We start from the raw sequence: 26591 nt of genomic DNA on the forward strand, positions 1-26591 counted from the left end.
CTTAGCTTTCCTGTTCCTCCACACACTAGAAACCCAAGATAATGATTTCTGATCCAAGAGTATGTAATATTTGAAATTTAAAAGGGGGACATTTTTGAGTCCAGAACCCAAGATTTGAAAATAAGAAAAACTACTGGTCTCTAATGTGTGCCTGAACTGCGTTTACAAAATAAAAACAAAGTCAAAGAGAAATGAGACCAGCAATTAGAGTAACGACTGTGCCCTGCTATTTGCGTTTACCCCTATAATTGTTCATTTCTACGCTGGCTTTGGGTTTCAGTAGGTCGTGAATTGTTTCTCATATTTAGAGCAACAATTGGAATTGTGTTGTCCTTTACGTCCACAAAAATATAGTTTACTAACGTAAGTTAATGACTTCAAAATGCTTTTTGTGTCTAGATGACTTTGTTATGGCATTTAAAGGTAGCATTTCGGATCAGTATGAAGGATGTTCAGGGTATGAGAAAATAGGAACCTTTCCTTTTTTTCCCCCTCCCTTCTTCTACCGAGTAGAAAGAAATCCAGTCCAGGTTTTGCCTTCGACTCTGCCTCTGAATTTCGGCTGTGCAATGTGTAGCACGTTTCTCTCCCGCCCCTCCTTTTTCCTTCCCTCTTGCCTCCAGTGTCTGTCTCCAGGATTTCTCTCTCCCTATTTCAGGAGGACTCTCACAGGATCCCTCAGCCTGTGTGAAGCTGAGGTTTCCCCTGGATCCCGTATATCCCCAACACATACCTCCACGCACACGCAGCCCCAAGAACCCCGCGCTCACACCGACACACACTCGCGCGCGCACACCCTCGCGGCCGCCTGTCCATCTCCCTCCCGGGAGAGCCGGCGCGCGTCCCCACCTTCGCCGCACACTCCCGCGAGCCGAGCTCGCCGCGCGTTAGAATTCTGCGGCTCGGAACTCGGATCGCAGCTCTCAACCCCCATGGTGGTTTTCTAAACATTTCTTTTCCTCCTCTTTCTCTTTTTTTATTGCACCGTTTTCGGTCTGGGGGGCCAGAGCAGCGAGGCGGCTGCTTTCCCAGCCAGCCCTGGTTGGCTTGCCATCCTCCATCAGGCTTATAAAAGTTTGCTGAGCGTAGTCCAGAGGGCTGCGCTGCTCGTCCCCTCGGCTGGCGGAAGGGGGTGACGCTGGGCAGCGGCGAGAAGCGCGCCGCCGGCTCTGGCGGGCTTTCGGCTTGAGGGGCAAGGTGAAGAGCGCACGGGTCCCGGGGTTCACCGAGCTGGATTTGCATGTTGCACCATGCCTTCTTGGATCGGGGCTGTGATTCTTCCCCTCTCCGGGCTGCTGCTGTCCCTCCCGGCCGGCGCGGATGTGAAGGCTCGGAGCTGCGGCGAGGTCCGCCAGGCGTACGGTGCCAAGGGATTCAGCCTGGCGGACATCCCCTACCAGGAGATAGCAGGTAAGCGCGGGCGCGCGGCCCGGGCCGGCTGCAGCCCTCGGCGGCCGCGCGTCCCCCGCGCCTCCGGAAGCCCTCCGCCTTCCCCCTGTTGCTGTTCACTTTTCTGTCGGGGCTCTCCCGGCCGCGGCGCTTCTGTGCGGGGCGGCGGATGCTCCCGCCGCTTCGCCCGCGGGGGAAGGTGTGCGTCTCGGCTGCCTCATTGTGTGCACACGCGGGAGCGCCCTCCTTCCCTCCCGCCTCCCTCCCTCCCGCGCCCTCGCGCCGCCTTTGCCGTTGGCCCCGGCCGCGCGGGCCGGGGAGCCCGGCACCCTCCGGGGCGGCCGCGGCGCGGGGGCAGATAGTCGAGCGGGGCGCCCACCCCGCGCCGCTCGCTCAGGCAAACTTGGAAGAACTGCGGCCGCAGTTTGCCCAGCGCCACAGTCTGAGTGGCGCCTTCTCCGCTCCCGCCCTCGCGCCGGCGGGGGCGGTGGAGAGACGCGGAGGACTCCCTTCGCCCCTCGCTCCCCTCTCCTGACCTTCGGGGAGGCAGAGCGCCCGGCGCCCGGCGCCCGGGCCGGGGGCGGGAGAGGCTTGGGGCGGGGGGGAACCCCACCGGGGGACTCGGCCTCCGACGTCGGCGGTTCCGGGCTGCTCAGGGGAGTTCGTGGGCTGCCCGTTTCAGATTTGGGGCGGGCTTTCCCGTTACGGTTCCTCAGTGCTTCCCCGATTGCGGTTGGTCACTCGCGGTTCGGGGACACCCCGGCCACCCGGCGCCGCGCCCCGTCCTGAGCGCGGCCTCGGCCGCCCGCTCTGGGAAGCGGAATCAACTTAAGCGGGTGGCTCGCTGGTGGATTCGTCCCGGGCTCCTGGGACCCCGCGTCCCCCGCGTGCCCGGCCACCAGCATTCCTCCACCGAGAGCCCCTCCGACAACTTGCGCGGCAGCCTGGGCGCGTGTTTTCCGGCTCTTAGCTCCAACCGAACCCGAGCTTGTCGGGGGCTCGGGGAATGAAACGTGTTGGGGAGAGGTAATCCTGTGGCTGCGAGGGAGGCCAGGAGATGCTCGGGGCGCGGGCTGCTCAGACCCCGCAGCTGGAGTCCTCAGCGTCCTCGGAGGGTCGAGTCAAAACGCTGGATTTCCACCAGCCTCTGCGTTTTGCCAAAGAACTGGTCGCTGGAGGAAAAGCATTTTTGCAGAGATCTTAAAACATCACGGTTTCGATACGTAGTGGGATTGCTGTTTTATTGCGGTTGATCCACAAACTCTACAAGTGGGGATTTTTACTCACACTGGAATGAGCACATTTCTAGAAATACAGGCATTGAAAAAAACAGCTTACACATCAGGCTAACAGCGCGGAGCATTATATACAGGGAGCCTTTTTAAATTCTGAGCCAGACATAGGCAGCCTCTGGTGAGTCGGAGGCGGAACCTGTGGTGAATTATAAGACCACTTTTCTCTCCCTGTCACTTCTTCTCCCTTTTCCAGAGCTCCTTAATTTGTTAATCAGTGAATAGAAAGCGACTGCCCCCGCAGCTCCTTAAGTTTCTTAACTCTCCTTCCCCTTTGTCTACTGTTATTTCATTCTTTTTAATTAATTGATAAGGATCAGCTTTGCTTTTTTTCCCCTCCCCCCCCAATCTCAGGGAATTCAACTTTTTAAAGGTTTAGAGTATGGATCACTTCTTGTAGGAACTTTTTCTCCTCTTATCTGGGCTTTTTCAAACTTTTAAACACACATATTTCCCAACATGATTTCAGATAAGATATCTCAAAGAAGAAAATAGTTAAGTATTTTTAAATTGCTTCAGTATTCTTTAGTGGATAATGGGACTTTCAGGAGACTACAGTTCATCCTTACCGCGATGCAAATCTCCTTCATATCAGAGGGAAGGTTTTCGGTGTGTATGATTTCTGTAGGCCCCATTGACTTTCCTGAAACATTGCCAGTGGTTGAAATAAATCCTTCAGTAGAGTTTTAACTACAGAGGGTTTTTTCCCCCTTTTTTCTCCACCCCTTGACAATTACACTGCTTGCTAATTAGCTACCAATTTCTAAAATGTGTGCACTTTTGTTAAAATCACTTTCTAGGACTAAGGGCACTGTTGAGTTTGCCTAAATCCTCCTGTCCTTTGTGCCAGTGGGAATACTCAAGCTATAGGTCACTGGGGGGTCAGAGGCACATCTGATAGGAAAAGAAATGAGTTGAAAGATAACTGTATATTAAGGATCAACATTTTTTCAAGGTAAACTTTACTCAGTGCTACCTATTGCTGTTGGAATGATCACTTAGGTGTCCTGTTATTAAATGAACACACTCTTCCTCTCTTCCCTCGTTCCTGATACCATTTACTTTTAATTATCTAGTATATGGTTATCCTTCCCTTCAACTCCTTTCCATCCTTTGCCTTGTTTGGACTTTTACTGGTTTGCTTGAGAAACGGCATGTGCTGTTAGTCTGCCAGGGAACATGAATTTAAAGGAACTGCTGTTCAGATTTCAGGTTCTTAAGAGCTGTTTCTAGTTGAAAGATATTTACAGGTAGCTTGCCTGGTAAAATAACTGAGAAGTAATAAGGACATGATGTTTCATCATGACATTATTAAAGTTTTACTCAGAACTCACAATTGTGAAATAGTGTGCCCTTTTCCATTCTAGGATAAAAGGGAGTTCTTCAAACTCAACAGATGAGGAACTGATGGGTAATATATAAAGTTCGACTCTCAGAGAGTGCTTGGGAAAGAGGAGGCCTTCAGGGGGCAGCTTGTACCATTAATCTTCACTCAGCCCTGATTTTAAACCATCCCAGGCAGATCAGATAGACTATCTGCCCTTGTTTCAAAGACCTCCAAAGGAATAGACTCTTGAGCCCCTCTCAGCAATCCATTCTATACTTAGTAATTTTTGTGGTGTCAAAATGTTTCCAGATACCTAGCCAAAAGCCTTCAAAGTGTGCTTGCTTATTTTCTCTTGTTCTATCTTCTGGGAAGATATTGAGCCATGTAGCATCAAGTTCTTTGTTAGGACTGTTATTCTGATCAAAGGTCAGTGTGAGACATGCCAGTGTTTCTTCCAGCATCAGAAATATTATCTCACTTTCCAATCCAACTCATCCTGATGGCGCTCAACTTCTAAAGGAACTCACAACTGAAAAGAGCATCTGCTTAAAAGTCTGGGCAATTCAGGGAATGTTGTTTTATGCTTACGGTGCCTCTATTTTAAGCTTTGAGCCTTCTTGGAGTCATTAATTATAATATGCGTGTGTTGCTGACTAGTGGTAATTTATTGGCTTACAGGTTAATGTTTTTCATTTATCTACCGCAACTTTACTTAACAATCCCTTATATAGAAATTACTATGTGCCCGGCACCTATCTGAAAAACATTACCTACTTTCAAAACATTAAACATTGCCTTACTGACTTTTTCTAGTAACTTAGATGCTATCATTATCCCCATTTTAAAGATGAAAAGACTGAGCAACACAGAGACAAATAATTAACTTGCCCAAGGATGACTCAGATAGCAAGTGATGAGGCTAGAATTCAAACGCAGGCACTCTGACCCCGGGCACTGGAGTCCATCCACTTCACCTTGCTCACTGCCATTCTGTATTTGTCGAATGAATGCATGTAAAATCAATTCTTTCCTCATCTATACATCTATAACCTGGTATTATCAATCACCATATGCATTCATTCACAGTTCAAGCTATTTTTCTGTTTACTTGCAACATCTACAATTTTTCAAAATCACTTTGAATTTGGATTTTATGTTCTCTGGAATTGGCTACGCTACCACCACTAAATTGTCTGTGTACTCTTGCATTTTCCCGATCATTGTATAGATGTGGTTATATGAAAGATAGAAAGTAAAAACATGTGTCGGGTTTTTTTCAATACACTGGGCCTACTTTCTGAATATTGGGTTAGTCCAAAAAAACTTACTCCAGGAAATTATCATGGGGGTAGAGGGAGGAGGGAAGTTTATCTCCACAGATTAGGAAGAAAATATAATTAACTCTGTTCTCAATAATTTACTTTGCCACCTTTTTCCTATCTCAGGTATTTTGAGAGTCGGGCTATATAGCTGGATATTAAGAAAGCAGTAAATTCTCTCCCATCTCTTTAATATCAATTTATCTCAAAAATCTAAAAATCTGTCTCAAAGTCTAAAATTAAAAAAAAACATTCTCTTATATTCCACTGATATACTAGTGACATTTTTAGTCTTTCTTTATTGTTTTCAAATTTCAAAATATGTAATGCTTCATTTTATCTGGCCTTCGTCCAGCAGTCCTTTCCTTTTTTTGGTGGGCTTCCGGGGGAAAAGCCCTCCCTCGCTCTGCTCCCCAGCAAACCAACTTATTTGATACATTTGCTGTTAACCCAACTCTTTTTTCAATTTTACATGTAGATATCACATTAACATAAATGAAAAAACACTGTTTGGTAAGTCTTACTCTTTTGGAGACATATTAAATCTCCTAGTTTGGGATAAATAATTTAATTTCCATTTAGCTGCCTGCTTCACAGAGTTCTGATTTCTTTGCCCTCTGTTTAGTTAGGCGATGTCTTTAAAATCCTTTCGAAGAACACTGTGAGGTAGAAATGAGTTAGCGGAACTTCAAATTTTTTTTAATGATTTGTCAAGTCGCTAGATTACTAAAAGATTCACATTAATTCCAGGTATCAAAGCAATCTAAAATCTGGACTATTAGGAGTACCACTTGCTAGACTCTTGATTTGGGAATTAATTTTAGAATGATCCTTGCAAACAGAGTTATCTTAGCTGATTTAATTAGAAGATGATATGTCATCGTTGAGAATAAGAGTTCATCTGAGTTGACTGATATACTTTTTTACATAAAACTTATATCTTTTAACTGTGCCACATAGTAATAGCTTGTGAGCAGAAATGTAGGCCACTATCAAAAGTGATTTAAAATATACAGCGTTATGTTCTTTAAAATACTGTAGAATAAACATTGCATTATAATTTATGTGAGAGGGTGACTAGTGTTCTTTTACAATTATGGGTGAATATTATGAGCACTTAACAAAATATAAAATTGGGTCCTTTTAAACCAAAGTGACCTACCATTCAGTCGCTAGATTTTTATAGAAATATGAGTTTAGGATAAAAACTGTAGTAAAGGAATTATTGATAAAATAATTCATTAGCTTAGTCTTAATTCATATTCAAACCCACAAAAGTAACATCATAAGACTTTTTTTCCTCCTTAATTCACATCTCTCAAAAGACTTCTAGCAAGGCCAGCAAGGTGACTTAGAGTTGTCTTGCCAGTATAAACGGAATAATTAATATTTCAAACTTGGTGCTTATATCCTTTTGCAGACCAAATTCTGCTCTCTTAAATTCTTTAGCTGGCACACAACGAGACTTTAAGTAGTTTCATAGATTTCTCCTGTATTACTCAGTTTTTAGTGATTTACCTGAGAGTGTTTGAAAGTGTAGTTGACTCCCTGGATGGTATGTTTGTAAATAAAGGGTTTCATAGTGCTAACTCTTGGGTAAAGGTTTAAAAATTCTAATAATCCTGGATGGAAATATTTAAGAGTTTTTAATAACCCTGGATGAAAAATATTTTTAAACAAATGCACCAGTTAGTAACAAAGAGAAATAGAAATTTGATTCCACATTTACACATTATTCAGGTTATTATTTTTATAACCTATTCTCCATTTCTTTTAGGCATTTTTTTTTTTCATTTTTCCAATAACTAGCTCTTATTTACCTACTATGTGTAAGTCACCATGGCAGGGACTGGCTATAGGGCCCCAGGGAATTTTAATCCCAGCAGGGAAGCAGAAATTAAGGGCACCTTTAACAGTGAATGGCTGAGATAAGTGCACAGCACCAGGGTACCTGGCACTGGGAAAGCATTCAGTAGGATCATGTGGGGACTTCCCTGGCGGTCCAGTGGTTAAGACTCCGTGCTTCCCCTGCAGGGGGTGTGGGTTCAGGTCCCTGGTGGGGGAACTAAGATCCCCCATGCCTGGAGGTGCGGCCACAGTAAATAAATAAATAAATAAGTAAAAAGAAAGAAAATTAAAAAACGGAAAAAATATAGGATCCTGTGTTCTGATCACAGGGTTATGGAAATGCCTCCTTGAAGAAGAGCGATGGGCTCTGAAGCGTGAGTACAGAGTCAGGAAGGGGTGAGGGGGAGCAGAGGACACACACATTGCCTTTATGGAAAGAAGGCCCTGAAAGCATGAGAGGAGTTCCAGTTTACATGATCGCTGAGAGCCATTCTTTTACATAGGAAGAAGTCCCAACATAGAGCAGTTCTAGGAGTGAGAAAGTAGAAAGTTAACAGCATCATCCGGTCCCAGGTTCTCCCCATCTTTTGGCTCTTCCATCCTCATTCCAGCCATCATCCAGGTCAGGGCCATGATGGGAACAAGATGGCTGCTGGAGTACCAAGAGGCAAAGGGGCAATGCCCAGAGGCATAGAAAGGGACCATTTCTTCCCATGTGCATCTCTCCATTGATGAGGCAGACTAGCCTCAGCAGTCCCCCAGCAGATTTACCCACGCTTCTCATTCCAGAATTGCTTCCTATGCCCATGCCTGGAAGAGAAAGGAAACGGACTATGGCTGTTGATCTGAACTAGTCACAGTTATACCCTAAGACAGGCTGGTAGTCTCCTTTCTCACGTATATGGCCACTGAAATGCTTGGTTAATCTTCATAATCTTAATACGGAACTTAGGGGTAACGGAGAAATTGAGAGGAATGACTCAGACTATCTGAATTAAGTATTTGGCATTCTTGCTTTAAACCAGTGTTTCTCAACTCCGGCCAGTGGTGAACTGATAAATGTTAAACAACTGGCTCTCTGGAGGGTAGTGTGTGGAGAGACCAGATTTGTAGCATTTGCCAATTTTTGTGGTCTAAGTGTTCCCACTGTGACCGATCTTGAGCTACTCACAGCTCAACAACCGGCTCACAAAATTCCAGAAAATTTAACAACTGGCTCTTTCGAGTTGGAAAGAGCCAGGGCTATCCTGGAATCATGTGAGAGATTAAAAAAAATACCTGCACTTGGGCTTCATCTTCAGATAGTCTGATTTAATCGGTCTGGGAAGGGTACTTTCCCTCCATCCCTCCCTCCCTCCCTCCCTTCCTTCTTCTCTTCCTTTCTTTTGAAAATTTCCCAAGTAATCCTGATGTGCATCTAGGGAAGAGAGCCAGTGGTCTGGAGCAGTGCTTCATAAACTTTATCATGCATCAGAATCACTGGAGGCCTTGTTAAACGCGAACGCTTGGGTCGTCCCCACAAGTTCTGACTTAGGAGTTCTGGGATAGGACCTGTAATTTTCATTTTTAACAAGTTCCCAGGTGACGTTGATGCTGTTGGTCTGGGCACCATCCTTTGAGTTTCTGGGGGCCACATTCCGGGTGCATTCAATGTGGTTTTCAGTACACGTTTTTGTCAGGGGAGACAGTCATATTTGAGCAATGATTTTGTGTTATTTTTCGCCTTGACCTTGGGTAGGAATCTCCACCCAGAAAGAGTTGCTGCTTCCAAACTGCGCACCCCGACCCTGTTTCCTCAGCTTTCTTCCAAATGTCTACACTGACCACTAGGGGGACCGAGGGAAAGAGAATGACTGGCTCTCTTCAATCCGTAATCACCTGTGCCTAGAGCAGACGGGGCCTAACCCAGCTGCCCTGGGCACTTCTGCGCGAGTAAAATAAAACCACAGCATTGCTTTAAAGGGAAACTGGGAAAAGTCATTTTAAGTTTCTTTCACGGTAGGATCCCTATTATTCTTTGCTAATATGGTAGGCTCCCTATGAGTATGTAGGACTCACTTTGGGGGTCTTTTTTAGAAGATTTCTGGTCAAGAGTAATTCCAACCCTCCCCCCCCTCCCTCCCCTCCCTCCCCTGCCCCATCCCGCCTTGAGCTGTTTTTCCTGTGCAGATCTAGCCATTTGTTCCTGACTTCCAGATACAAGGAGACTACATTTAGAGCTGGTCACCCTTCATTTTATACACATTTAATTACAGATGTAGCATAATACATTCTGGACCTGCACACCTGTGTTCTGTTGGCTTTATCAGCTAGTGTGTTTGCTCCTTACATTTCTTGGATTTCTTGAGAAATTGACTTCCTCTTTTTGTGCCCCCAGAACAACTGAGATTAGCAGGGGCCAGTGCTCCTCTGCTGAATTCCAGGGAACTAGAGGTGTTTCCTCTCAAGGCTGCAATGAAGTTGAGGCAACTCTTCTTTGCAAAGAAAGCACTCTGAGGTCTTCCAAAAAATGATGACTAACTTTCAGTTATTATTTTCTTAATAGGTCAGAATAGCTCGAAGTCAATAGCACTTTTTTAATTTTTTTTTATTTTTTATTTATGGCTGTGTTGGGTCTTCGTTTCTGTGCGAGGGCTTTCTCTAGTCGTGGCAAGCGGGGGCCACTCTTCATCGCGGTGCGCGGGCCTCTCACTATCGCGGCCTCTCGTTGCCGAGCACAGGCTCCAGACGTGCAGGCTCAGTAATTGTGGCTCACGGGCCGAGTTGCTCCGCGGCATGTGGGATCTTCCCAGACCAGGGGTCGAACCCGTGTCCCCTGCATTGGCAGGCAGATTCTCAACCACTGTGCCACCAGGGAAGCCCGTCAATAGCACTTTTGCAATGAACTTGAAAAAGCCACCATGCTTTTGGCTATTATAGGCATTTTTAAGTGACAGGCCTTAATTTTTTTCCTGAGAAAGTAAGAAATGTTGTCCTTTAGCCGTTTGCTTATCCTATTTTATTCCAAATCCCAATGATTGGGAGTTTTTAAAACTTACAAAATGGTAAAATTTAAGATCGTTGATTTTTTTCTTTTTTTTTGTAGCAAAAAGTTTAACAAATGATTTTGAAGAGTTTAAGTGATCTTTGACATAATGGGCGCTCTATTTGGAAAATAAGAATTTGTAATTCTAAAGCATTAATTATCTGGAAATGCAAGATTCCTGAACATTCCTACTTGATCTGTTCCAGCCTCTCCTCCAGCTATATGTTTGCACTGAATTTAGGGAACATAGTTGACTGTTACTTTTACATTATCAAGTGCTAATGTGTGAAAGGCTTTTACTGTGCTTTTACTACTCATTTGATTATGTGGTTATCTTATTCAATATTCTTTCACAGACTGGGGGGTATTCAGACACCAGGAGGTCAAGTACTATGTTAAAAGCTTAGGCCAATCTTTTTATATGACTGCCATAAAGAATATATTCATTACACCTATATTACCACATGGCTCTCATAAAAGGTCAATTTCAATTGAATATAATAGGTTGCAAATGGCAAATCTTATGTCATCAACAACAAAATCATTACATATAATCTCTTTTCAATTACCACCTTCCCTTCTTTAAAAAGAGGAACTTGGGGATTTCTTAAAATCAGAGATCTTCATGATGTGTTTTGTATACTAGACATGTAAAAATTGTATAAACCCATGTTTTTCTATTTTAATCAAAAAAAATACAAGTAGGGTGATCACACTTAAATTCCAGTTAAAACAGTACATTAGGTGCAACAGATATTCACAGCAAAAAACCATGAAATTATACTTTTTCATTTTGTTATATTTAACAAATAAACTTTGAGTCAGTTTCTCAGCCTGGGTTATTGCTGTAAAGATAGATAATTTAATATTGTAAGAAGTTATATGCATAAACGTAAACTAATTGCTATGATTAAAGAATGGCGATTTATTTTTATCCAGAACATGCTTATTATTAAATGATACAAAGGTTTGCAGTTTAACAAAGTGTTGACTATATATAAAAATATAGGTTATACTGATCTTAATTCTATGTAGTAACAAAGGTGCATTTTATCACTGGAATAACAGTTTCCTATAACTGAGAAACCTGTAACGCATTTTAATTTTTATTTATTTATGGCTGTGTTGGGTCTTCGTTTCTGTGCGAGGGCTTTCTCTAGTTGCGGCGAGCGGGGGCCACTCTTCATCGTGGTGCGGGGGCCACTCTTCATCGCGGTGCTCGGGCCCCTCACTATCGCGGCCTCTCGTTGCCGAGCACAGGCTCCAGACGCGCAGGCTCAGTAGTTGTGGCTCACGGGCCTAGTTGCTCCGCGGCATGTGGGATCTTCCCAGGGCTCGAACCCGTGTCCCCTGCATTGGCAGGCAGATTCTCAACCACTGCGCCACCAGGGAAGCCCTGTAACGCATTTTAAAGTGAGTTTTAACCTTTCTAACCATTAGTTTATAAAGTACGACTCTTGACAAAGCCATTGTGATTCCTCTGAAATATTTATTTTCAAAAATATGATGTGGTACTTGAAAAAAAAAGTTTAAAACTGCTCTCTGTTTTGAAAGGCTTTGAAACAGTATTCTTTGGGAAAAAATGAGCCTCTCTCCCAATTAGTATCATCAGGAAAAACAGAAAGATGGAATACAAATAAGCGAGAGCAGGCTTTTCCCAGGGTGACACTTCCTGAAGCTATCTTCATGCTGGGCGACAATTCTCATTTTAACCTAATGAAGCATTAGAGAGAACCAGTGTCCTAAGAGAGAAGCCTGGAGGTTTCTGGAAGTCTCAGGCTGCCTATCTCCTCGCAGGCACTGCCGGGGAGCCGCTGTCTGGGACTTCTGGAAGGTGCCAGGGTTGCCCAGAAGGAGGCTCTGCCGTGCAGCGCCAGCCTGTAGGTGTACCACCTTCGGCCACATTTCAGCCTGGTTCCTGTGGAATTGATTTTCACGGCTCATGACAGAAGCTGTTTTCAGCCCTTTAAAAGGAAGTGGCTGGGCTGATCCTCTCACACAAACAGCAAATTGCTCCCTGGCTTTCAGAGCCTTCGAGGTCTGCTACCTTAAGGTTCTAATGGCCTTTTAACAGTGTTTCCAGCTGAGCAGCAGATGTAAAGGATACTGAACATTGAAAGCACTGTTCTTTTTTTTTTTCCCCTCCCGGAAAGAATCATTTTTTAACAGACATTGTACAAACACTGTATCCCAGGACCTATTCAGAGGCATGTTAGATTTGAAAAACTGAACCAAATCTCCGATAAATATATTGTCGGTACCATACAGCTGCCACCTTGCTGGGCTCCGTGTCCCATTTTACCGCCCATCAGGAGCTGAGATCATGTCACCATTAGTAGTGGCTCCATTTGGTAACATCTCATCAGGGAAAAAATTATTAATGAAGCCCCAGAAAGCCTCTAAAACCCCTTATACTTTCAGTCCATTCATTTTGATCCTAAAAATGACAGTATTTTTCTGAAAGCAGTACACTGAACTTTTAGAATTATATCCAATCTGCCTTTGTCTCCCTTTCTGTTGTTTTGACGGTTCGTTTTGTCCTCCTGTGGGGCAGAGGGGTAAAGGGTTTCCTGAATAGGCAGCTCTGTGCTCCCTGCAAAGTGAACTTCAAGACCTTTAAACTAAGGTTTGGTCTGAGGTTGGTATTTCAGTCTTCTGGGCTTTTGGGGAAAAAATTAAACGTTACTGAGAAACACTGGTCGAATTGGACATTTTCCATTAAAAAAAAATTAGAGAAATATACATCTTTTGATTTCACTTAGGTCCAAGCAGTGCTTCTACATTTCAATTTTCCAGTGGTCACTGGACAAGAGAAAACCAGCCATGCAGATAAGGCATGATTCCTTACTCCAGGAACTCAACCTGTTGTACAAGCTTTTGGAAGACCTTTAGGAAGTATGTGAACTGCCACCATATTTTTCCCCCAAAGTTGAAAACATAGACACATTGCCACTCCAATGGGAAAAGGCACAAGATTTCCTCTCCCTCCTTTGCTGCTTCACTCACATGACCCATCTGGTTTTCCTCAGGACCTCCCACTTGCTGGGTAACTTGATGGTTAAAAAATTTTAGTGTGATCAATTAAGCTCTTCTCAGTAGATCATGTGGGATACTTTCTCTGGTTTTAAGCAGAGGCTGGCTTTGACTTCTCGCTCTATTGTGTAGCCTTTTTTTCGGAACCTCTCTGTGCTTCCGTTTTGTCATCTGTGAACAGGGATACTAACAACCCCTACCTCTCAGTGTTGTGATTGTATTACGTGAATTAACATTTAAGCTCTTAGAATAGTGCCTGGCATTTAATAAAGGCTATATACATGTTTGTTAAACGACAAACGCTAGGTAAGCAAATCAGTCTCTTCCATGGGTCTAGGGAGTGTCTCTTCCCCAGGAAAGCAGGGGGAAGAGGGAGTTTCCTTGGGCTCCTCCCATCTCCAGGGCCCTGCTGGCCCGCACACAACTGATGTCTGGGGTTGGTGTGCTTTGTGATCTGATCTTGTGCAACTTGGGAAGGGCCTGGTAGCCCCCTTTCCTGAAGTATTCACCCTCACATTGGCCATTCTGGCCCTGTAGGCCTCCTGACAGGTCAAACCTGTCCCTCACCTGGCCTCTGGCCCACCTGTAGCCTTCATTACCTTCTGGTTTACCACTCAGCTGCTTTCTGAGCCTCCAGCAGGGCTGTATGAACTGCTGGGTCAGACCTGTGTCCCCTGGGTGTGGGTGCAGCCCTCCCTCTGAGCTCCCTGTGTCTCCAAGTTTACCCTAAGGTTGGTGTCAGGTAGCCCACCGGGCAATCTCTTCCCAGGGTCCTAAGCAGAATTTGAGCCAGAAATCCCTCTTCTCTTTGGCTTCCTGTTTTGATGCAAAGCTCAGAGAGGAGAAACTAGAAGACGTGGGGAGCCGTTACCATCCCTGTTCTTCCTTTCTTCCCGTGACCTCTGGGGCCGGGATGGGTTTGCTACCCTTTCTGTTCCTGGCTGGACCTCAAGCCCTTCATCCAGGTTTGAAGACTTTTCTCCTGAAAAGGTCCAGTAACAGATACCCATGCCTCTGGAGGTGGAAGCTTGTAAGAAAACAGTGAATTAAGGGGCAAAAATATTGAATCAGTTAAGTATTTGCAAAATATCTTCCCCATTCCATAAACAAGATGAACGCTTCCAAAGAATCTCTCAAACATCAAGTGAACTGGAAATAATATGAATTCCTTGTTTATATGTGAATCTTTGGACTTCCTGGCAGATGGTACCATATAGAAGCGAAAGGACTTAAGTCCTTGTTTTGTGCTTACTAATTGATCATTTTAAAGTTTTCTTACCTCTTTGAATCCCAGTATCCATATCTATATAAAAGGGCAATACTATAGGTTGGCTTATAACATTTTTTTGTGAGGATTAAATGGCATAATGCATGTGAACAGCCTGACAGAAATCTTCAGTAAATGTTAGTTCTTTTTTTTCCCAGTTCCCTCCTGACACACGTTTCGTGATGAGAAATCTGCCTATTTCTTCATCAGAAGAGGAGAGAGAAAACCTAGTAGGCTGTAATCCCCACTCTAAGACTTAGTCACTTTTAATTTCCTTCTAAGAGAGAAGCTTTAATGGAACGTTAAAAGGTGATCCTAAAATGCTGTTAAATGTCAAATAGCAAATCTTTCAAAAACATTTATTTCTCATCTTTTTGGTCTTCTACTTGGAAATGGCTCTGAAACTTCTCTTTCAGGCCATTCTCACTGGTTTGTGTTGCGCATGCCACCAGCAGAAGGATATATAGCTGTTAACATTGCCTTGATTATTTTAATTTGCTTAAACCAGTGGTTCTCAAAATCACCCAGAAGGTGTGTTCAAATATAGGCTACTGGGTTCCATGCTAGGAGTTTCCGATGTAGTAGCTCTGAGATGGGGCCAGTGCCCAGGGGACACTGATAGTCCCTAGATCATACTTTGAGACCCACTGGCTTAAATTTTAAGCCTTAAACTATCAAAGGTCAGTTTGGTTCTCCAGTGGCTTGAGAATAAATTTCGACCCTGTTGGTTGGACATTCAAGATCTCAAACTATCCTTCCAGTTTACTTCTAAGCATCCTTCTAGAAATTTCTGTCTGATTAAAAACTTTTTCACTAAACTTCATTTTCTTTCTGTGTCTCATTTCATTTGCTAACACCTCATAACAAGGCTTGGTCTGTCCTCCTCACTTTTCTCCACTAACAAAAATCCAGTTGAGCTCAGATTCCCCGTCGTGAATTTGTCCTAGGCCGTCCAGTTCCTAACTATTCCTTTTTTGCCAAGCTTGTGGAATGTTTGTGTATTCATTTGGTAATCAGATTCTGCCTTCTCATGACTCTTATCGTGTCTCCCGTCATTAAATGAGTCTCTTAATTTGTGTTTCCCAAATTTGCCTATGTGATAGCTGAGGGAACGTTCACACACATTTGTACTCCCTAGAACGTAGAGCTTGGGCATAGTAGGTACTCAATAAATAATTGACTACTCCTTAATCGGAAATATAAAGAGATTTTGGCTGCGGGGGTGGTCTGGGCTTCCAGACAACTTTCAGTAAGATCAAAATTAAATGGTGTAGTATAAAGACACCCTTATATTTTCTTTGAAAGATTGCGGCTGATAAGTTATATTAGCTTAGCCAGTGGAAATCAATTTGTGAAAGTGTAGACCACCAGAGTTTATTGCGTAGAACATGCATTTTGTTGCTTTCATTTTATTTTAGAGTATAACGTTTCTTCCAATGAAGCACCTGCTATATATACGTATATGTCTATCAAAATGTTTTTTTTTTTTTAAAAACGTGTCATATTTTAGCTATCACTGACAGCAACTTTCAAATACCTGAAAAGATTAGAGGAGTTAAATGTAAAGAGTACTTTAAATTGCAGTGACATTTCCTGGGAGATAAAGAAATTGATAGAGAGGAAAGTTAGTTTAAAAAGTCAGGCCTTTTTAAAGGGATAAAGCCATCACATTATATCACTTTGGAATGATCTATTTATGATGGAAGCTTTGAATAATAAATTGTGCCACTGGAGTGTTCATAGGAACCACTTGTAATTTTGTGAATTCCACTTTAAACTGTTACCTAACTAAGTTCCCTTACGTTGGTTCAGGTCAGTACAAAGTTATCTTTAATTAGTTGGTCAAAGAAAAACACCCACAGTTGCCCTGCCCTTGAGGTACACAGAGAATAGTGAAGACAGACATATAGATGATTAATCTCAATACTATGTGGGAATGGAGTGATAAAGGTGCTGGGAGCCTAGAGAAAAGCAGGTAGAGGTGGGAAGGCAGGTACAGGTAACATATTGGAGGGGGAGGGGGAGAGAAAGTGAGGGCTCTGAACCAAGGATTCTGAAATACCTTTTTTCTCCACTAGAACAATTTATTTCTTATACAGCATTACTTGTCCTTCCATATAAATGGATGAACCCTAATTATATAGTAAATAAGGAGGGTTAAATTCCTCTGTTAAATACGTCATGCCTGTGAACTCCCTAAGAAATGGGCAACAATGATTTTGAAAAGTCTCATCAATCTTTGTTCAAGCAAATAGAACATGCATCTGTCCTTAGGGAATTGTATAAATTACTCAAGAATGATATTTAACCCCCAATTATTTTGGCTTCTATATTTTAATAAATTTTCTACAGAAGTATTAAAAAGATAACCACATTTATCCCATGTGACAACCTCTGTTTAAAGATGTAGTTTTAAATGGCAATAATTCTGCCATTTCATATACGAACCTTCCTTTGGTGACATTAGCATACGATTGTGCTGTGTATTTTAAAAATTCACAGACATTATAGCTACCCTGTTGAAGTGGGTATGGTGTGTATAAATAGACACATCAATATTTTGATAATCAAAGATGACACTAATGGTGAGGCAATTTTTTTTGGCCATGGTTGGCTGAAAAGAACAGTTCATGCTCTGAATCCCTTTAACTAACTTTCTTGCATAGATAGTGTAATAAGTGATTCCAGCTGGAGAAAAGGTGAAACCAAGTGAGCTTTTTTGTGCCCTCTTTGATCTAACTTGGCTTTACTTTTTAGTTAGTTTCTATGTTTTCTATCACTTTTGAAACTGTGAACATTTCAACTCGTGCTGCTGTACAGTTTGCATATGAAGATGTTTTAAGCAGGTTCTGAAATCATAAAAAGTAGGGAGGATGCCCAGATGACAACAAGCAGAAAAATTCCTCCTTTAAATAAAAGCCTCCATTCTCATTTGGAAAGCAGAATGTGCTCTCTTAAAAGTAACAGCTGCAAAAAAAGCAGGAAGGCAGAACACACTAATCTAAGTTGTGAAATATGTTTGGGTAGCTCAACAGAGATTTAGCTGTTTCTGAGAAAAAAATCAAAATCTAATTTTAAAATGAAGGTATTTAAAAGCCTGGCACAAGAGAGCCTTATTGATGGAGTTGGTGAGCAGCCCGGATGCAGACACTTCCCTGCTCTGGCTGGCGGCTCTGTTCTTGCAGCAGGTGGTCTTACACTGCAGCCCGTGGTCACATGTGTCAGCAGGCACCTGTCTTTTCAGAAAGCAATGGGTGATGAAACAAGTTAATGCCAGAAAGAGTTCATTTCTCTTAAATGATTTTGTTTTTCTTAAAGTTGATTTGTACAAATTGATATTTCTTTCTAAAAACAAGGTTCAAAGTTGTTTTTCCTTCCCACATGGAATTGAAGCTCTGAACTTACGGATTTCTTTAGGTGTTATGTATATTGATCCTCAGGGTGCCCTGAACTTTTCCTAACAGAATAGCAGTAGCATTGAAGGTGCTGTTTCTTTTTAAATGGTATGCCTGATTTCTGAATGAAAGATGTAACGCTCTGTCAGAAATATGTATGTCTTGGGACACTATTCTCAGAGAGTGGACCAATTTCCTAACCTGGAAAGTATCAGCCTCTATACACAGTGTATATTTTTGAGATTGGGGAATATGATGGGTGTGTGTGTGAACTCACTACTGCCACAATAAATAATAACAATCTAAGTTTTGTTATAGACTAATAATAAATCTGGTTTGCTAAAGTATACATTGCAGCTGTGATAGACATGCTAATTTTGTTTTCTACTCTTTGAAGGAAGTTTTTCTGTTCATTTTAAAAAATGGAAGACAGCTATGCTCACCACTGTACCACCAATGCTCATGGAAAAATGGGACAGACCCTAAGGGTGCTATACTTTCCTATGGACGAGAGAGATCAATTTTTTTTTCTATGAAGGAATGCGTTTAGAGGGAAAAATTCCTCCCATCTGTTACCTCTTGCAATATTTTATTTAAACATTTTGGAGCAGTAATCACTTTCTAACTTTTATTGCAAATATAAAATATAAATATCTGATATATTTGATTAGTCTCCATTAGTCTATAAAGTCCTAGAAGGCAGGGCCATGTCTGATTTATTCTGGCATGGCTCTCAGTGCCTGGCACACATAAGGCATTCAGTACACACATACTGAATGTACCAAATTATGACAACGACCTGGGCTTTCACTTGATTCCTAGATAACAACCTCTTTGTATCAATAGATGTTGACCAACTCATATATATTCTATGTTATGAAGGGCATTCTATATGCTACTGGACATATGCTAACTCCCAGCCATTGTATTGTCAATTTTCATTTCCACAGATTTATTGAGCACAAGTGAGGTCAGAGTATCTTGCCCTTAATAAGTTTACGCTCTAGAAGGGCATGCAGTACAAAGTGTCATGTAAGTTATTTATTTCCTATTGAGACTGATGTTGAAATATTTCTCCACCATGTAAAATTAGTAATCTAGGGAGTAAAATTTATATTTAGAGGTAGTCCAGCTGAATAGTATATACTATTGTCCCCACCCTAGTTTCTAGGGAGAAAGAGAGACCATCCTTGCATTTTACCTATACATTTGCTTCTGAAAAAAATCAATTTATAGAACCATGACTTTTACAGTAAGTTGAATGGTCTTATTCCACTGATATTTTTGAAAGGATAAAGAAGACCGTCTGCTCTCTTTTCTCTTCCTTTAACAAAAGTATCAAATGATTGACCTTTCCATATAGCGGAAGGTTGCCCTTTAATGAAATGAAATGGAATCAAGATAAAGCATAGAAATTGTAGTAGGATTGTTAAAAATGGGCTTCATGTTATACCACTGAGTATATGTTATATAATAACATTGATTGAGGTCTCTCTATGCCCCACATACAATTTTAAACTCTTTACTTGTAGGATCTCATGTAATCCTTACAACATCTCCATTATAGGTATTACCATTCACATTTTACAGATGAGGAAACTGAAGACACAGAGAGTGCAGTTAACTTGTCCAAGGAAATAGATGGGTTAGCATATGAGCCAGGAAGATTCCACAGCCCATGGATTTAACTACTACCCATGTGAATCACATGATTTTCTTCTTCACATGAGCAAAATAACTTTTTCTAGAATTAAAATAATTTTTTCAGATTATTGGGCTATGTAACGGTTTATGCAGTTCTTTCAAAATATTATGAATCACTTAACTTTCCATTGTTAGAGGAGGTAAGAAGTAGCAAACATGATTCTATCCCTGAGACATCTCTAGAATCTCCCAGTAAGATAAGTGATAACTGATTTCTCGTTTAGATTGAGTCATCACGCGTAAAACTATATTGTTACATAATTATTATTCTAGCTGTTTCTGAACCACCTTTCTAGGTTTGAACCCCCTTTCTAGCATCTAAATCCCCCTTCTAGGTTTAGAGAAATCCTCATCCTTTTGGGTCTAAGGAAAGACAGATCTCGCCTACTGGTATGGGAATTAAAAAGGTCAGATGCTTGCTTTCCCAGGCCAAGTCACATGACCTAGAATGAACCAATGAGACGTACTCATTTTAATTTTTTGTCCCAAAGAAGCGGGGACATTGGAGAATTCATTCTGGGGAAAATCAAAGGCAAGATTTAACAGTTATTTTGTTATATATTTGGCCAAACTAGCTTTTGAGTCCTTAGTACTGTTTCTTATGGTACTGCTGGGGAAGTTATGAAAGCCACTATTGGGTTACCCACTAGGCAGACCAGGAGTGTGCTTTGGGTACTTGTGAACAGAGGCATCAGAAAGTATTTTGGGAAGAATATTTCAAGCAATATGGTAGTCATCATGATAAAAACTAGAATTTGTATTTCCTTTCATTTTCTTTATAGTCTAGTATTGATTTAACTTTGAATTATATATTGTCATGGTGAGTGTTCAGATGGAGATACACTATTATTGTCTTCACGCTCAGTGTCAGACACCTTTCCCCCTCCCCTTTGATATGCAAAGCAAACTCCTTCACTCACAACAAATAATGTTTCCAGAAGGAAAGTGGAGGATCTTACACCTACAGACCTAAGGACCCAGATGTATTACCATGTCTTCTCTTTCTCTTCTGAAGCCTATTGACTATTGAGCATTCTTTGCTCCTCCTGCAAAGCCAATCCCAGGAGGTGTAGGCAGGTAGGGAGAAGGGAGTTAGAGGAGCATGGCTCTGGCGGCAAGAGGGAGGGAGAAGCAAGAGTGATTGCAGAATGGTCCTTTATGATAGAAAACATGGAGATTTTCAAAGCAAATATTCCAAATTCAGAGAATTACCTATCGTTTAGGTTTTTCTCAAGCTCTCCATTTCTAAGCATTATGTTTGTCAGCAATTGATTTCTAAGACTGACAGTAGTATCCACTATGGTCTGATGAGTTCACCTTCTTGTACTAATAATTTTTCCTGTTGTATTGATTTGAAATAGCTCTGTTGAGATACAGTATCAGTATTGCTTTTTAAAACATTCTAAGGTATAAGAAGAATTCAGTATATAATTGCCACTTCTAGATAAATGAATTTTGTAATTTAAGAAAAAAAAAAGAGCTTTCCTGTTTCTAGGGGAATTGAGTATAAATCCACCACTCCAAAATTGTCTGAGAACTGTGGTAGCTCTTTGAAGATTTTAAGCTCCTCTAGGGCTAGGTTTATGCAGTTTTATTTGTTTCCTAGGTACTTTGCCCAGGGTTGGACAAACAGATAAGCTTCTTAACTGGTGGCTTTAACTGACTATCTGTTCACATTTGAGGTGGCAACCTGGGGTTTAGTGAAAAATTTTGAGGATAGGCAAGTACTAGAAGGAAAAAGAAGATTGATAAAGATGAAGTAACTTTGATACTTTGGCATCATTCACATTTGTCTTCTCTCTCTCTCAGATATATATACATATGTATGTGTATGTATACACACACACGCCTTACACATATTTATGTATATTATGTACTTTTGGACGGGAAGTCATTCATGAGAGTACCGATGTTGGACTCAGCATACATATATTCTGACTCTAAAATGGTAACATATTGTATGCACAATATATTATAGCTCCTTCCATTTTTTTTCTTGATTTCTAGAACTTTCCTCAAGCCCAAAATAACCTTGACCTTCCTCACTACAGATGGTTGTACTTAGGGACACTGGCAGTGAACTTGGGGATACTGGTTTCAAATGTCACCTCTGTAGAGAAAAGGAGGAAGGTTCCAAAAGAAGAATGAGGGGCCTACAGTCCTTTAAAACTTGAACAATTGACATAGCATGACAAATCCTTCCAGATGTTTTTAATTTCTAAAAATACATGGGTTGGTACTACAAAGATATTTAAATGATACCAAAGGATTGACCTCTTCAGGGACAATCATTCTTTTTTTTCTTTTTTTAAACATCTTTATTGGCGTATAATTGCTTTACGTTGTTGTGTTAGTTTCTGCTGTATAACAAAGTGAATCAGTTATACGTATACATATATCCCCATATCCCCTCTCTCTTGCGACTCCCTCCCACCCTCCCTATCCCACCCCTCTAGGTGGTCACAAAGCACCGAGCTGATCTCCCTGTGCTATGCGGCTGCCTCCCACTAGCTATCGGTTTTACATTTGGTAGTGTATATATGAGGGACAGTCATTCTTTTAGGCACTTGTGATGCTTCAGTTGATATCTTATGCATAGGAAAATATTCATAAATATTATATATATTTACTGAAATGGGAATATACTATATACATCTTTATGCAGATATTTTTTCCACTTATCTTGAAACTTGTTTCATTTCAGTGCATAAAGACTTGCCTCCTTTTTTCTCGCCATCCCCGCTGGAGGTTGCATTTTTATCCCACCGTACAGACTTTCTATACCTTATTTAACTGGTGTCCCATTCATGGACATCTTAGTGTTTCGTTTTTGCTATACAAAGTATGCTGCAGTGAATGTCCTCACATGTACACCTTTTCACATAGTGCGAGTTTATCTCACAGAGAAATTCTGGAGGTGGAATTGCTGGGGAAAAAGTCTTAGGTATGAACATTTTGATTGGCATTGCCACATTTCTCTCTCTCTTAGTTTTGCCAGTTTACTCTGATGTAGCAGCAAGCACTCAGAGTCACCATGTTGCACAACCCCAGAGGGGTACTATCATGACTCTTCACGTGACGGTACATATAGGTGGACCTGTGCTCTGTCTGCAGCTATTTCTGGCCCTGCCTGATGCTAGCTCATTGCTCTTGGTAGTTGTTCCAGGGTATGGGCTATTCAACTTTAGATGGAGTAGATGGACGGATGGAGTTTTTGGATTCCCTTCAGGCAACATTTAGGATTATGCACCATTGCAGAAGGAAGTTGTGCGAATAAAAATAGACCAGTTAAATATGTGGGGTTAATGATGTACTGAAAACTCAATGCTTATCTCTGCATTTGGAATAGAATATATGAGCCTTTATCCAAGTGAACCCAGGATTCATTTACCAACATGCATTCGTATAAGAACTTCACGAAGGATGATAAGAAGATCAGATCACGAAATTACGTAGAGGGCTGCTGAGTTTTTAAATCTGGCTTGCTTCATTTTAGACACCAAACATATGGCCATAGCTAATTATATGCTTAAATGCTATGGCATTTCAAAACCATTGATATTACTCTAAAGGACCTCAGAGGCAATGGTAATAAGAGATGTGGTTAGAAAGACAGGAGGTGTAAAGTGAAATTCTGACCTTTAGAAAGAACTGCTGTAAACTTTGAAAAACTCGATTTGTTAACAATGATATTTAAGTTTCATATGTGGGTATGTATATGTATGTGTGTATATATATCTTTCAAATATACACACAGAGGTGTGCTGAAGCCATCTCATCCTAGGCCATAAGAGCCAATTGTTAACTTTCCAGACATTTTGTGTGAGGAGTATTAAGTACTGTGGAGTATTTACACCACAGAAATTGGCAAACTCTAAAAATCGGGGCCTTAGTTCCTAGAAAGCTGGTTGTTTAACAATTACCAGTGTACATATGTATGTATAATTGATACTCTGTCCAAGATGACGAAACCTTCAGAACTATGACAAGGCCATTTGTTTACCATGTCTGATTTCCAGTAAGCAGGAAAAAGTAGAAACTAGTTCTGTTGTACTTTTCTTAACAAAACCTTAGTAATGTGCTATGGATTACTGTTACTTTTTATAAGTACAAATAATGTACATATGTACCATTATAGTTTCCTTTTCATTTGTGTATAATTTCTGGTTGCTTTTAAATGTTTTCATACCAAAGGAATCTTTTGCAAATAATACATTATAGACATACTATTTGCATGATTTACCATGGTGGGAGCTCACAACTGCCAACAAGCCAAAAGGTCCCCTAATATTTGATCCCAGGGATCAGGAAAACTGGCAGAAGGGCTGCTATGAAATGAAAGAAACACTTTAAAGTTGAAAGGATGGTTGGAATTCCTGTGATGCAGTCCCTCTAATATAAATAGAAGGAAGAATGGGAATTAATGCTATTGGGAGTCATATGAGTTAGTATTTGAATTGCCCTGGTCCAACATAGCCCAGGTTTTAAGTGCTTTGAGTTTGAATGTAGAAGCTGATGGCTTTAGGGCATGCAAATAAGTAACCTATAGAGGTTGTGTTGTTAATTTTTTCCCTCACTGTTGAAATAGGGAAGAATGGCTGTTATCCAGTCAAATACAGGTAATGTTAATAACTTGATCAGAATTTAAGGAGATTAAATGTCAGAGTTAGGGCTCTGCTGATAAATATCATTTATGGAAGGCAGAAGTAATAGACAGTTGTATATAGCCTTGTGGCTTTTGCCATTCTATAAGTAGTAAAATGTGATTTATTATTCTGTACTCTGTCATGTATTACTCAAGAGGCACAAAGAAATGATGACTTAGAAATCCTGCATAAAAATGAACTGAGAGGCTTATGTTTTCTGGATGCAAAAGAGATTATAAGAAGACTGTGACACTGACACCTATTTTAGTTTGTTACTTACTGATCTATAAAGAAAATAACTTGTAAAACCCCAATTAAGCAGGAGTAGTGATAATTTACTAATAATGAAAGCCAGCTGTGCTAGTTTCTTTTAATAGCAATATTATACTATTAAAATGTAGAGGTTTACATGTTTGGCCTTTGAAAATTTGAAGAAGACTTGTTTCGTAGGGTCCTGATGAATTCATATTTGTTACAACCTATTTCATTCCAGTTTTAAGAATGAACATTTTTAAGAATGTGATTTTCTCTGAGATGGAAATTTAATATTGGACTCCACCGGTTCTTCCAAGAAGATAGGAGGTCAGATCACTGAAGGCTTTGCAGTTTCCACCTTGAGCTCTTAGATCACTCATTTAGTGTTTTCAACAGACTTTTGCAACCAGGTGAATTTTTTAATATCGACTCCAATTTTTCATGAAGTGATTCATGCCAGTTTTCCTCTTCCATCATTTTATTCAGATGATTCTTTTTGAAAAATCTCTTTATATAGGCATACCTGGAAGATATTGCCGGTTCAGTTCCAGACTCCCCAATAAAGTGAATATCGCAGTAAAGCAATTTACATGAGCTTTTTGGTTTCCCAGTGCAAATAAAAGTTATGTTTATGCTATACTGTAGTCTATTAAGTGTGTAATAGCATTATGTCTAAAAAAACAATGTACATACCTTAATTAAAAAACACTTTGCTAGAAAATGCTAACCATCATCTGACAATGCAGGGTTACCACAAACCTTCAATTTGTTAGAAACATAATATCTGGAAAGTGCAGTAAAGCAAAGCACAATTAAATGAGGTATGCCTGTATATTTGCAGATTCATATAAAGTTACATCTACTCTTTTGTTTTCTAGGCTAATAACTCCAATTCCTACACACTTGTCTTTGATTTTTTTTTTAATTTCTAAATGATCTAATGAAAACACTTTGTGAATTGTAAAGAACTACAAGAATGTATAATATTATTTTCAATCACTATAATTGTTGTTCAATGCTGGACTTCAAAATTTTAGGACTAAATCCTTTTGTGTAGTCTTTGGAATTTGGAGAAGGCTAAATAACATTAAAACAGTATCCACTGTTTTCTTTTAAAAGCCAAATGTGACCTGGACAAATTAGTAGTTTATTAGATTATGCACCTAAATTGTCATCAGCTTGTTGAGCCAAGGGTTTTTAGATATGTCTAGGGATAGAGTTTTTATGTAACAGATGAAAAAGTAGAAAAGAATGGATGCACTTATAAATTTATTTTATTTATTTACTTTTGGCTGTGTTGAGTCTTTGCTGCATGTGGGCTTTCTCTAGTTGCGGTGAGCGGGGCTACTCTTCGTTGTGGTGTGCAGGCTTCTCATTGCGGTGGCTTCTCTTGTTGCAGAACATGGGCTCTAGGTGCACGGGCTTCAGTAGTTGTGGCACACGGGCTCAGTAGTTGTGGCTCGTGGGCTCTGGAGCGCAGGCTCAGTAGTTGTGGCGCATGGGCTTAATTTCTCCACGGCATGTGGGATCTTCCTGGACCAGGGCTTGAACGCGTGTCCCCTGCTTGGCAGACGGATTCTTAACACGGCGCCACCAGGGAAGTCCCAGAATGGATGCACTTAGATTAGTAGGCATTCAACTCTGGAGGAAGAATGCGTTGTCACAGCTCTCTCTGTAGAGATATGTGTTGTTAAGCACGTTTTTTTGTGCTTGTTGATAAGACTGACTGAAATACTGTTTTACTTTATTCAGTCATTCTTTGTAACCTTAGTAACTAGCCCCTTAATTTAGATTGTATTCATTTTGACCTAAAAATAAGTGATCTATATTTGCATAGCTTTCTCAGGGCTTATTTTTAGCATGTTTTGCATCTTAATAGGTGTTTTAAAGTGGGTTATGTGCATTTCTGTAGGGAAAAAGCATATGAGAGGATTATTTGAACGGTACATTCATACATTGTTCTACATACACTGAGAATCCCCTGGACAGTCGATAGATAGTTCATAGAAGGTAGACTCTACAATGCCATATGCCCAAGGCTGGTTCTGCCCGTATAGTTGCAGGTGTGTTGACCTGTATCAAACACTCTTC

General features: G+C 41.1%; 1 protein-coding gene across 1 annotated transcript in view; it reads left to right on the plus strand.

The window, feature by feature from the left end:
- The first annotated feature begins 1119 nt into the window (after window positions 1-1119).
- Window positions 1120-26591, plus strand: part of GPC6 (glypican 6) — a 1060085-nt gene continuing 1034613 nt past the window's right edge. The window contains exon 1 of the mRNA XM_068526698.1: window positions 1120-1410. Coding sequence (XP_068382799.1) covers window positions 1251-1410 — 160 coding nt within the window. The 5' untranslated portion in view covers window positions 1120-1250. The remainder of the gene's footprint in view (window positions 1411-26591) is intronic.

This window comes from Eschrichtius robustus, chromosome 18, assembly GCF_028021215.1.
Source record: "Eschrichtius robustus isolate mEscRob2 chromosome 18, mEscRob2.pri, whole genome shotgun sequence".
NCBI classification, from domain to species: Eukaryota; Metazoa; Chordata; class Mammalia; order Artiodactyla; family Eschrichtiidae; genus Eschrichtius; species Eschrichtius robustus.